This window comes from Oryzias latipes, chromosome 1 (genome assembly GCF_002234675.1).
Source record: "Oryzias latipes chromosome 1, ASM223467v1".
Taxonomy (NCBI): Eukaryota; Metazoa; Chordata; class Actinopteri; order Beloniformes; family Adrianichthyidae; genus Oryzias; species Oryzias latipes.
In genome coordinates, this window is record NC_019859.2 from 13,834,913 (window position 1) to 13,849,024 (window position 14,112).

Here is a 14,112-nt window from a genome sequence, read left to right on the forward strand (position 1 = left end):
TACTGTCTTTAATATGTAAAATGACCGTTTTTATAATTGTACAGAATATTTTTTTTCCCACTTTTCTCAACTTTGTTAAAATCCTATCTTAAGAGGTGAAAATGCGAAATCCCATGAGGCAGTATGGGCAGATTATTAAATTATGGTTAAATAAAAATTCACGGGAAAGAGGCAAATGTCTCTCTTACGTTATTTTTGTCAATACATCTTGCCTTATTTTCATGTAAGCCCATTAGTTTGTAATTTTGAACGTGTTAAAAAAAATAAAAAACAGCTTATCTTTTATGAAGCAACCCATTACTTGAAAAAGATGACAACTATTGTCATAAACTGATTTCATTTTTATCTTAATAGCATTGAGTTTTTCATTTTATTTTAAATATTGCATTTTCCGTCTTTTTTTAAATCCACTCATTAAAAAATTCACTGTCGTGTCATAGTCATTACTGAAGTTGAATCTTTTCCATGTTGCCCACATTATGGAACAAGTGTGGTCACTCATCCCTGATAAACTCAATCACAAACCTCAACAAATCACTAAACCTGTGTTCAGAAGAGAGTGGAGCATCTTTACTTAGATATGATCTTTGTTTAAGAAAGGCAGTAAAAGTAAAAACTAAGCTTTTCTCCAAAATGGTAATAAAAGTGTTCATTTCCTATTTGTTAAGTGTTTTATCAAGTTACCAAACACGGTGAAACATTACAACAAAGTTAGAGCTGCAAAATTTAAATACTGTAACATAAGTAGCATATTGGGAGACTTGTAAATTTCTGATATTTTAGTCACTGTAGGAACCTCAATATATTTCAATTATTATGTGGGACATTTCTTGGCATCCCATGACATGCAATTCCCATGTAATTTGAAATAAGATGTATAAAATGTGAAATATAGACTTTGTGACATGTAATCATTGCATTCATTCACTTTAATTGCATTATGGGGGATGTTGTTTAAGATATGTTTATTTAAAAAAAATGAGGCTAATGCTGAAAAAAGTGCATTTATTTTGAAACTTGATAACTTAAAACATGAGAGCAAAAAAAAAAGAAAATGCATCATTTGCCCAAAACCTTTCATACAAATGGTTTACATTAAAAAGCTTCAAACTTAGGTTGCATGTTTTGCTCAGATTTTAAACACTGTGAACAATAGAATTAAAACTAAATAAGACAGAAAAAAAAACATTCATGCTGTGGCAAAAAAGAAGGAATGGAAACCAAGCCCAGTATTATCCTATTGATGCAAAAATGGTATAAGGCAAATGCAGTCCCGCAACTGAAGCACTGCAGGCATCCTCTTCTCCTCCAAGCAGAGAAAGCAGCTTTAAATGAAAACAAATGCTCACCCATGAAAAGTTCTTTTCTGGTTTGGATTTGTCATTATATTGCAAAAACCCCTTCGTATTTCTAAAAGAAAAATGGTGTCAAAATTCATATTTTAATCATCCAATTCACAATTATTTAGCGGCAGGTTGAATTTAGTTTTAATGAGGCAGAATAGGAGCACGGAATCAATGGACCGTTGAAATTGTCATTTGAAAATGTGTCCATCACAAAAGATTTTGGTTTCCAACGGATTTAAAAAAACAAAACCAAAAAAAAAGATGATTTAAACTGGGCTAAAGAAGAAACAGGGAGAGTCCCACAGAAATTACAGGAAGAACTTGGAAAAAAATATACATTTCAGGGCTTCTTTTAACATAATACACCTGAAATAAAAAGATTAATAATAAAAAAAGGAAAATGGGGAGAAAAATGAAAAATATATAACCTTATAAACAAAAAAGGATAACTGCCACTCGGCACCAACCGCAATGGAAGTTGTGCGTGTTAAGCTTGTGAGGAAAAACAAGAAAATGTGGATTTTCAAAGATAATACTTTCATTGATGGTTGATTGACACTGTAGGTGCATCCCCTAAGTCCTTTTGATAGATCTTCACTTTAAACCAGATAACTCTGAAGCATGTTTGAGTGCCTTCTTAAAGTGCTGGGAAACAGTGTATTGTCTTGTTATCACTTTTTGGACTTTCAGCATTTAGGATTTTACCACTCTGCCCTCCTTTACATAAACATGAATCTGGTGGAACATTTTTCAACACACCTCATCTCCATATTAAAATATTAAAAAATATTTTGCAAGAGCATCCATCCGGATGTCAGTCATTCTTCTGTTCACTTTTTGGTAAGCACACCAGTCATGGAAGTTCTCTGTAAAAGTTGCAGAATCTTTTTAAAAAAAACTCAGATTTCTTTCTTTCTTCGACTTGCTAAAGACAAAATGATACTGTGGCTATCCCTGAGTTTGGCCTCTTTATTGATCCACAACTCAAGGATATTGCAATTTTGGTTGTGTGACTTTCATGCACAAGACAATGACGGGTCTTGCTGTGTTTTAACTGTTGTTAGCTGGTAACGGAGGCAAAAGTTGAAGCTTAATTTTGGGAAAGTCCAAAAGCGTGTTTGCTGCAGGGAAGCTTTAGTTGTTGGGGATGCTCTGCAGGTATGTGAGTATGTGCTGGATTTTCACCAGCCGGTCCTTGAGGCTGGTCATGGAGAGGACAGAGAGCTGGTACCGAGGGTCGATGGGCAGAACAGCCAGAAGCCACCAACAGCATGCTGGACCGTTCGGGGTTGCCTGGAGAAAAAAAACACATTAAAAAATGACATTTTTTACTCTCCAATCATCAAAACGCCCCACAGGAGAATTTTTTTAAATGAACCTAGTTATTCTAACATGTATTTTATTGGGAAATGGGAAATCTTCTTCTAAATGTCTCAAATGTTTTTCTCCGTGTGGCTTTTCATTTCCTTTCATTCACAAATATAATAACAAAGAAATCTTGTCTTTTTTATCGCATGTATTCAAGTTCAGTGGGCTTTTACTGGACTTTAGGCTGATTAGGCTACACTTGTGTCCCAGCTGTCAATAGCTTTTGCATAACTATTTTAATTGTATATGACTATCCTCCATCATTTTAATGAGGTGCTTCTGCTTCCCTTTGATGCTCGAGCGCTGCAACAAATTCCACTTATGCACAACAGGCGAGCACAACACAAATATAGAAACACAAATATAGTTATGTAGCATGAAAATTAGATGCAAAGCGCAGAGTTTCCACAGCTCTGATTCTGAGCTTTTCATACTCAAACATTTGCAATTTCATCCGTGATGATTTGGTCAGGCAGCCAGCCCTGCGAGGCTCAAAAGAGTTATCAGATCAATTGATTGGTTACACAATGACTGATTTTAGAATTATGCAGATGAAAGTGAGAGCCAGTTCCAAAATATGCTTTGGAAGGATTTGAGTAAGATGTTCTCTGTGTTAGAGGTATGTTTGTCTTCACCACTCATCAAACAGTTCTTGTCAGCAAAAAAGTTCACAAGCAAAACAGCAGCAAAAGGATTCAGATCCCACTTTGTTCTGAGGGGGCTGCCTTGTGCAGAAGTGGAGATTCTTTGCATGGCAGCGTTGTGACGCAACTGAGCCAGCGGGATTAGACGTAAAGTACCCATTAAGCTCTTTAGCCTACACTGTAAAAACAGTCTGTATTGGCTGTCCTTGAGGCGGGGATGTAATCCCCGTGAGCGCCACAGACCGCACTGCAGTCACAGCTGAGCTCCAAACCATGGCAATCAGATATGAAGACCTCCGAAGCTGGCGATTCCACGTCAGTGTGGGTGTTCCCGACGGTCAATGTGCCATGAGAGCGCTCATTTCACAACTAGCAATCAGGGCTTCTGTTAGCATTTCCACAACTACCAGCTTTAAAGATCCAGAGGAGGATTACAGCTTTCTGCAGCTTCTCTTTCTGATAAGAATTATAGTTGTGGAAAAGCGATAATCACAAAGCTAGAAATTGACTTCTTGACTGTGGGCTTCAGCTTGACTTCAGTCAAAAACCAACTAGCACATTTTCTTTCATCTTCAAAAAGTTGTTTATAAGCATTATGTGAGCTACTCCACAGACTAGTGCCATCATAAAGAGTATTGATTTATCATGGAATGAAATGTAGAAGAAAAAGGTTGCTATTTATTGAAAACAAACGTCTTCATTTGTGGATCAAACGTCTACAGGTAGCTGTAAACATGAGTGCGTACCTGGATGTCTGCTTCTCGTTCTGGCATTGGTCCAAAGTGCTGCAGGATCTGGTTGTGGAAGCGGATCTTGAGGTTCTGGAACCAGACCTGGGCCTGTTCATACACTGCATCATGCAGTTCCTGCAGCTTTTCCAGTTCATCCGTGTCCTCCACCTGACAAAAAAGTTTGGTTGTCTCTTAACCGACTTGTTTTTCTTTCTAACTGCACAAGATCACAAGTCATTTTCTTGAAGTATTTGAAAAGACAAATGTACTTAGAAAAGTACGCGACCATATTCTCACGCTGGCTCTTACCCTGCTATCCTGCAAGTATTCAATGTCTGCTGTGCTGTAACCATCCTTCATTCCTCGAGACAAAACCTGGAAGCGTTTTCCTCCGATTGTGTCAACCACAGAACGCCCATCGGGGAGGAAATGGACACTCCTGATGATCAGCATGCAGCCATGGTCAGCAAACCTGCAGGGAAGGGAACAGAAGTTTGAAGGAACGCTTCAATGCTCTGGATCATTAGGAACAGATCTCCCTTTAAGTCTTTTTGAAGAACTGCTTTTTTATCGCGCTTACCCCTTTTGGGAGTCACTGATGCACATTCCAAACTGCCGTGTGCCGGTGTCCATGCAGCGGCGAATCATGAGGCGATAACGAGGCTCGAAGACATGCAGAGGACAAGGCACGGTGGGGTAAGCCATGGTACACACAAAGATAGGCACATTCTTCGTCAGGCTGCAAAGAGACAAGCACAAAGGTCAATTTGTCATAGGCCACCAGGAGATAACCATATAAAACCAAGTATTAGAGAAGACTTCTTACTCAGAATGCTCTCTGGTTTCTTCTAGATGAGTTTTCGTCCTCTCTGCATAATCGTGGCTCAGGTGTTGTTTGATTAGCACCTCCAGGACTGTGGTTACCATGTACTTCCGACACGCCAAGTACTGGAGACAGCAGGATGAGTAACAGCAGAGAGTTAGGCCTGAAGTGTTCTGACGTTGAGGCTGTTCTAGGACTGCTGCCTCACCTCTTTCAGGCTCTCTTTACAGAGCGGACAGTGCGGTGTGTGGTCCAAGCAGCGCTCTAAGCAGTTCTTACAAAAGGTGTGACCGCATGGAGTTGTCACAGGCTCATAAAACAATCTGTACAAACACAACGGATCTGAGTTACAAACAGGCCTTTCTTGACTTGTTTTCACTTTACAACAAATAATGTAGAAGGCATTGGTAAAAACAAACAATCCTCATCCTAGTATTCTCTTACCTCATGCAAAGAGAACACTCAAGGTCACTAGAGTCCAGCATACCCTCAGGAACACTTTTGCAGGTTTTTGCTTTGGAAATGTGTTGTTTGGAGCCTTTGGTGACACCTAAATTAGGAAGAGGGGGGAAAAAAAAGCTGTTAAACTATTATTGCAGTAAAGTGTTATAGTATGTCTTTTATTAAAGGCAGCCAAAATAATCTCAGTGAGTCTTAACAACACACCTTGCTTCTTGTATTTGCTACTTCCACTGTCCACAAAGCAGGATTCCAGGTCGGACACAGACAGCTTCCTCTTCAGCAGACTTCCCTTGTCCTGGTCGCCCAGCTGAGGAGCAGAGCTGACTCTCTTCAGTCCCTCATCGCCACTGTTGCAGCCGTGCGTTCGCAGCGATTGAGTTCGGCTCAGACCGGGCCGCTCCAGACTTTCCCAGCGTTTCTGGATAATGACAGATGACAGACGATGGTTCCCTAAGTGGCACTGAATCAAGTCATTCATTAAACACGCATATAGCAGTATTTATTCAAAGGTACCTCCTGGCTGTTCACTTGGTGTGCGGAAACAGCTCGGTTCTGCTGTTGGTGTGCTCTCTGAACCGGACACTGTGGTTGTGCTTCTGCCATAAGGGCTTTGCTGCGTAAATGAGGCAACGTGTTCTGAGTGGTTTCCTTCAGGCCGACTTTAATATTCTCATCCGCGGGGGAAAGAAGGTCACACAAGATCTGCAAAAAAAAACAAACAAGTATGTTATCAGGCTGAACAAGAGAACTCGTTAGCTTCATCAAAACCGTCAGAGACAAAGCAACATCTAGTCAGGGTTAAGTACCTTTTATTAAAAAAAAGTCATACAGATCAGTTTTAATAACTGGAATGTTTAAACCAAAAACATGCAGTGGAATCTTAACGTGATTTAAAAACCTCTGGAAGCGATCACCTGACACCAGCTGGAACTACTTGGCCTGTGGAAAAGCCTGACCAAAAAGAGCTGAGAGGAATCTGTATGTCAGCTGAACAAAGGCAATATTTTTTTAACAAGCCATGTCAAAAGGTTCTGATGAAAAGAATCTCATGAAGGTGTGAATAAGGTTATGTATAAGACAAATGCCATTATTGCTTTTTTTCCCCCCAGCATATGGAGACAGCTCAGAATTTTTCCACGTCTGGTCCATGCAGCCACAAAGAGCAACCGTGTTGTTCTTTGCTATGAATAATGTGACACCAAAGAAGCTGTTTGAGTTGGTGTTTCCTAACTGCTGGAACGCCACTGATACGACATTTGCCTTATGAGCAGATTACATGCGTAACAAAAAAGGCTCTCCAGTTATCTATCTGGGGCTTGTTTCATAAATGATCGATTTTTTTTGGGCAACAAGAGGTTGCAGAAGACTTCAGAGAACTGCAGAGTCATTATTATATCATTTGTAATTCCTATGTAGTCATTTTAGTCTTATATCAGCTGACTCAAAATGTGGTTCTCGAAAAGAATTACTCAGACAATCTGTCAAGATCCCTTAGCAAAAGTGGCCATTTCTCGTCAGAATGTTGTTTTGTATCGTCTTTTTCGGATTATAAATTACTCCGGAGTACAAGTCAACCAAACAAGGTATAATAATTGGGGTAAAAGGATCGGCACTTGTGTGATGATTGGGAATCACATCAATAAATTCTATTTATTGTTTACAAAGGGTAAAGAAACACATTGTTACTTTTACTTTAAAGCAAGTTAATGTTGTCTATATCTTATCTCTCCTTTAATCCCAGCCAGGTGATTGCCACACCCCTCCAAAAAACCATGGGGCTGACTGTTATCTGACCCCCATAAACAACCTGTCCAGAGTGTACTGAGACGTCCTCTAGTGACTATCGGAGCCCCATCTCCACTTTAAACCCGGATCAAAACAGAAACGTATGAATGAGGTTTTTGTCTGAATCTGTACAGACAGTCCGACCAAACAGACGCAGACAAATTCATCACACGTTATGCCTCTGCCAGAAGAATAATCATGTTCCTCTAAAAAATGCATGAGGAGAAAGTGTGTCACTTACATAACTACAATAGTGTCTGTGTTCTGTCTATTAAGTGGCACTAATGTCATTACGCGCAGTCACAAGACTTGACCCACTAACTTATGTAAGTCCATGACAAACGATCACAGAGGAGACCCGCTGGATCTTGCTCTGTTCACAGGTTCAGTCAAATGTTCTGACACGCACAAAATGTTGGGTTCTCTGATGTTAGTCAACAGGAACGGAAAAACTATTTCTCAAAGTTTTAACCCATAAGAACCCAGACCCATTATTTCTTCAAAATAAAATTATGTATATTTTACCACAAACAAGTGGACCACAGAATCCATTTCTGACATTTTTTTTAGTTACGCTGATATCACCATGAGTTTTTGTGGGTTAAAATCGAATCTCACTTGAGGAAAATAAGCTTGCTTTCTTATTGACCGATCAAACCTCAAAACCTTCAGATCAATAGGTGAGAAACACCTGATGAAAGGATGATTGTTCCATCTAACAACAGCAAATAAATCCCTTGAATGGGCCAAAATCTGCTCATCCGTGGCAGACGAACAAATGCAAGCTATAAAACCTTCACACATGACTGTCCTTTTGTTTTGTTCATTCTGTCAGATAATTGTCACCCTCCTCAGCTCCACTCACTCGTCCCACAAACATGAACCTTTGATTAACACAACCATGTGCATCACATCCACGATAACAGGGTTAAAGCATCTTTTTTCCAAATTAGCAGCTTTTTTTTACGAACAAACCTTTTCCACTTGTCTTTTAGCTCCTGGGAAGTCTTCATTGACAGACAGGCAGTGGAGGAAGACCTGCAGGGATTTGTCCACCTGCCCCATTTCATGCAGCACCATCGCCTTCCTAAACAAGGCCTGCAAGAACAGAAATGTTGTTAGTCTCCTAAGAATTACGCTTACACCTCACATTAACCCTGAAGCTCAGTCACATGGAGAACAGACAACAGCTTCCTTATGGTGTGTAGGTATTCCTTTGCAACTCTCACTTTGGGATGCAGCATATAAAAAAAAAAGTGGAAATAAACGACAATTTAAAAACAATAAATGTGAACATGCTCTCTGGTTTGTGATCTAAAAATACGATTGGATTTGACCTTAATCTTTACATTTTCCGCTTTAGTAAACAAAACCCTTGATTAGCATGATACTCTTGTTACTCCAATGGAAACAACCCTAAATATAGAAGAGGAGGTAAATTCAATATCCCTGTTTTTTAAAGAAATCGTATTTTGGTACTTTTAGAAGAACTTTTATGATCCTCACAATCAATGGAAGAATAGATCATTTTGGTTTTCTAACCTTATTTAACCCAAAACATTTATTTTTTAACCTCGCTCAAAAGGATATTGGATGGAATTTTAAAAAACTGCTGTTTGTGACATACTTCAGCAGAACAAGTGGATCTGGAACAGAATTCGGCGTCCTCTAAAGCCAGTCGGTACTGCTTGAGAGCCATGTATGCTTCCGCTCTAGACAGACGAGCCGCCATCATGTGTGGATCTGTAAGAGAGAAATTAATATTCATGCCATGTTTGTTGATATCGTATAATGTTTTAGTTTCCATCCATGGCAGAGAAGAGATAAATCATTTACCAATAAGATACCATAAACTTCAAAACAAACATGAATGTGTGTCATGGACCAGAAAAAAGTACGAGTCTGGTTGCGCAAGTAAGTTCCCGTTTCCTGAAACCGAAAGTTTTCCTTAAGGTCATACATTACATAATCATATCTCCTTAAATTTTGCAAAAGTGTCGATAATGTCAGGAAAAAATTGATTTAGAAGGAATTACATAAAAAGACTTAAGTTGACTTTCTGTTTCCAAATAAATCATGTGGTTTTTTTTTTTTTTTTTTTAATGGAAGTAAGCCTTCTAATCAAAGCATATATTTTTTAAGCAGAAATTGATATTAGAAGAATAATTTTCATTTTGCTGGATGCTACTTATTAAAGCTGTGTTTGAAATACACAATCTGAACAAATGGAACTTTGAGAGAATGAAGATTTCCATATCGGGTAGAGAAATAACTAAATAGTACACTTTCAAATGAATTTTTTTGCTCCAATAAATGTCAACAGAACATTTTTTTAAACATGACCAGGTGCCTTTATGATCATTACAAGGGTTATCACTACGCTGCACCTTCATGTCATCATGTTTTGTCTTGGTGTAGTCCACCTACTTTTTTTAATTCATTGTACTTTTTCAACACAATGTCACTTTGCATACCTAATACAGCATAATAATAGCAACAACAATTGTAATAAAAAAAAATTATTATTTGGTTAAATAATCACTTTTTTTAAGTAGTGCACATCGGCATTTACTCCAAATCATATTTTAAAAATTAATATTTGCTTATTGATCAGGGGGAAAAAACCTGGAACGGTCTTAATTTGTTTACATAGTTTGAAATATTTTGTTTAAAAAAATTAATAAAGAATGTTTTAAAGTGTTTTTAAATAGGTAATCTAAGCTTTGTTAACATACAATTGTATAGTATGTTTATTACAACAGTAGGTTGAAAGTGATACTATATCTTTTGAAGGCCCAATTGTTATTCTAAACTACTATGCAACTGTTGAATAATATTAAATATTCTTACAATCATTTCCTCTCAATGGGATCAATAAATTTGCATTCAATTCTATTCTAATAAACTGGTTAACTTGAAGTGGCTAGTAAACATTTTTTTAACTATTGAATTATGTAGGACTTCAAAAAATATATTATTTATCTTAGATTTTATTTTTTTACTTGTTTGATTTTAGCCGGTGAAGATTTTTGTCATAGATTTGAGTTAAAAAAAAAATCATTTCTCCCTATGAGGATATTGTTATTGAAAACCCCCGCTTTGCTGCTTTGCTAGTAGTAGGTGTAAGTACTGGCCGAAAAAAAACTATTTCTCGCCCCATGAATATACGTTTGCAGCCGTAAAAAAATATTTATGAAAGCATGGTTCGTAACAGCTCACACAATTACAAAATCCCCCCCCCCCCCTTTTTTAAGTTGCAAAACCTGCCCAAAGTGTCACGACCTGCCTTACACAACTTTCCTCAAACGCGCATGCGCAGTCTCCCCACTTTCATAAGCGAGGCCCTGCCATCTCCCGAGATCCCGAGAGCCGCGAACCACTTCAGCGTTTGTAGTGAAAATGTGGGTCAACAAATGTCACCAAAAGTATCCAATCTGAGCTTAGTGAAAATAAAAATAAAAAAACCGACAGAGCCCCGCGAACCTCTGAACTCCACCAGAAAGTCATAGATACCGATGAATAAAGAGCCTTCTTGTGACCGACCTTAGTTAGAGACGTGTGTGTTATGAGACTCACCTGACCGGAGAACAGCAGTCGCGTGTGAAACAGCTTCTCTGTAGCGTTTCCTTTTACACATGGCGTCCACTTCACTTAATGTTTTCAACTTCTTCAGCTCCTCTGGGAAACATTTTTCTACAAGTCCGCACAGAGTTACATTCAGTTTCTCCTCGCCGCTGACAGGTTCACAGCACAGTTTGCATTTCGAAAGCAACCGCCGGTGCAAACATCTTCTACAGTACGAGTGTCCGCAGGCTACGGTCACGGGTTCGCCCAAAAAGCCCCGACAGTTGGGACACTCCAGCAACACCGAGTCCTCCCCTTCTTCCTCACCCAGGCCTGTGGGTCCTTCTCGTCCGGCCGTTTTCGTCTTGAAATTGCGGAGAATACAGTCCACGAAGGTGCTGAGCTGCTCGGGTCGCACGGGGCCATAGCGCACGGCCGCGGAGAACCAGTCAATGGCTTCCTTTAGACAGTCTTTCGAAGCCAATGCGTTTCCTTTCTCCAAAATGAGCTCACAATGATGGGAATGGTCCTCCTCCTCTCCCCCTGAGACCGGGTCCGCACCGATAAAGAAGCTCAGTCTTTCCTCCGGTGCCTCCGCCACTTGTGGTTGTAGCGACATTTTAGCATGAACGAGTCTGGGAATGCTATAAATGCGGAGCTTTTCGTCTAGCTGTGTGTTTATACATGGCGATAGCTGCCGCGGTCTTTGACAAATTACAGAACTGTTTTTCTCACAGATACTCTGATTGTTACATAAAAAAATCTGCATCACGTGAACAGCACGCTGAGTCCTGATTGGTCAAACTGTCTCGGTTACAAAACATGTGCTGTAAAGTTTCATAACTACGGAAGGGACGTATTAAAGTGCGCTGGATGTCGACGCCGTCAGAAACATGGGCTTCAATTTTACACTGTTATAGTTTATTATGTGATTCTTAGAGAACGGCAGGTAATCACATATTTCAGCAATTAATACATTTAGGAAAACAGGAGAGTTATCAATTCAACCACAAAGTAATAAAAGCAAAGTTACCTAGTCATAAAAAAGAACGAAATAAAAAAGTAATCATATTTTTTAGAGTAATCATAATTATAAATACAGACTAAAGGAATCCGACCCAATTGGATGGAGATAAAAAAAACATAGAAAAGTTGCATGATATTGTTTTTCTGCATTTTGAAAAATCTCACTAAATCAAATTTTTTAGATGTTTAGTATGATGTACAATTAACAATTAAAGTGGGGATTTATTTGTACGTATTTAAAAGGATAAAAGTAAATATAAGGGAATAAAGCACAATTTTTTTGGCAAGAAATGTTTTTTTTTTTTTTTGCTTAGCCATCAGACTGAGGTCAAACATTAATCCTTATAATAGTAAAATATATTGCAAAATGTATGAGCACTCCTTATGTTTACTTAAGGTAATTTAATACTGATTTAACCTATTATACAACACCAAAATTAGAATTTAGCAACAAAACAAAACAAAAAAGCTTACTATTTTTCCCAGTCAATACAATGAATACAATTTAAATAAACAAGTCAGTTTAAGGACTTCTTTGTTCCTTTTTATGAATATGGCTCATAAATGATATAAGCCTCACATTTACTGTCTTAGAATATTAGAAAATTTCATCAGACTAATCAAAAATGTATCTTTTCATCCCATATTTGTGCCAAGTCCTGCTGAAAAATATAAGCAGCATCTCCACACACCTTGTCAGAAGAGGGCAGTGTAAAGTGCTTTAGAATTTCCTGACAGATGCTTGCATTGATTGTGGACGTCAGAAAAGTCAACTGTCATCTGCAACACCAGCAGATGCCAATGACCTTAAATCATCATACTGGACTTCAAGCAACATGGATTCTATGCCTCTCCACTTTTGTTCTAGACCCCAGAACTCCAGACTCCAAAACCTTAAATTCCAAATGGAATACAAAATTACTGAAAATATGAGTTTGGACCCTCAGCAACAGCCCAGTTCTTTTTTCTCCTTAGTCCCAGTTAGACACTTCTAACTTTGTCTTTAGGTTCAAAAGTGGCTCGATATGAGAAAAGGAGCATTTGCCACTTGTGATCTCTAAATTTATATAGATTTTGTTCGGCAATCCTTTGAAAGCTGCGGTGATCCCTGTTTCTGTTACAGCTTTTTCTACCACTCATTTTCCTTTAATGCTTTCATACAGTCCCCTGTTAACAACCAGCTTGCTTTAAGGTGATCCTTTGTTGTTTACCCTCCTTCTGAATTGTGTCAATGACTGTCTTCTGGACTACTGCTATGTCAGCAGTCTTTCCCATAGTTGTGCAGTCCAATGACAAAGACAATAAGACCATTTATAGGCTCAGAAACCTTTGCAGGCATCAACTAATTAATTTGGGTACCTCTATAAGTTTCTAACATAAAACATTTTCACATTGTTCTAATTTTTTGACAGACAGAATTTGGGCTTTTTTCAATAAGAGCTATGATATTAAGGATTACAATGTATCAAGACTTGAAATATTAAAATATATGTGTAATGTGTCTAAATAAAATTAGTTTAACTCCAGTAATTGACAAAAAAAAATATGGTACTTTGTCACAGAGTTAACATTTTCAAATATGTGTTGATTTCTACCTAACTTTACTTCAAGATAATTAAAAATTTTCTTTTAGCTTTAGATTTCTGATCATTTAAAATTATACACTGTGGGAATTGCTGATTTTTACTTTTAACTTTATTTAATTTGAACTTAATCCACATTAAGCAATGTTATTGTGTAATACCCCCATCTAGTGTGAAGAAAGCATAACCACACACACACACACACACACACCCACACACACCCACACACACACACAGGGCAACTACCGACATCACCAAGAAAACTTGATGAAAGAGGATACAATAGCCTCATTAGCTTCTTCCACAAGTCAAACACCTCCCCGGAAGAATGTATATTTGAACAAATGTTCAAATTTATCTATCAAGGTTGCTTTTCAAAACTGGAAAATTCCTGTTTAATTCAGTCTTTCTGTAAGAAAAAAATCCTAAATGTCCGTTTAACCCTTGTGCTATCCTATGACTCCACCCTTACATTGATGTGTTATCCCTACCATGACAAAGGTGGATAAAGGTGAAGAGGATTTCATGTAATTCATGGAAACCAGTGAAGATCACAAATCATTGAAGAAAAAAGGTTCAGCGCACTGTCTAGTGGGGTCTAGATGACCCCAATCCCAATGGTAAAGTGCCTAGGATAGCACAAGGGTTAACAAGTTTTTTCTCAGTTCAAGTTTCTTCAGCTGGTTGGCATCTTTAAGTGATTGAATCTTCAATCTCTGTACAATATTTGCGTCTGTTTTAAACTTAGACTTTGTGGTTGAATTTTTGTGCATGCACAGA

At 38.2% G+C, this 14,112-nt stretch overlaps 1 protein-coding gene across 1 annotated transcript; it reads right to left on the reverse strand.

Annotated features, from left to right (window-relative positions):
- Positions 1 to 988: 988 nt before the first annotated feature.
- Positions 989 to 11,483, reverse strand: lonrf1 (LON peptidase N-terminal domain and ring finger 1). The gene is made up of 12 exons (XM_004065861.3): positions 10,736 to 11,483; positions 8,787 to 8,902; positions 8,135 to 8,257; positions 5,888 to 6,076; positions 5,579 to 5,792; positions 5,357 to 5,462; positions 5,121 to 5,235; positions 4,916 to 5,037; positions 4,670 to 4,828; positions 4,399 to 4,561; positions 4,105 to 4,257; positions 989 to 2,639 (listed from the first exon to the last, which is right to left on the reverse strand). The coding sequence occupies exons 1-12, from the start codon at positions 11,340 to 11,342 to the stop codon at positions 2,481 to 2,483; spliced, it is 2,226 nt and encodes a 741-aa protein (XP_004065909.1). The 5' UTR covers positions 11,343 to 11,483; the 3' UTR covers positions 989 to 2,480.
- Positions 11,484 to 14,112: the final 2,629 nt, after the last annotated feature.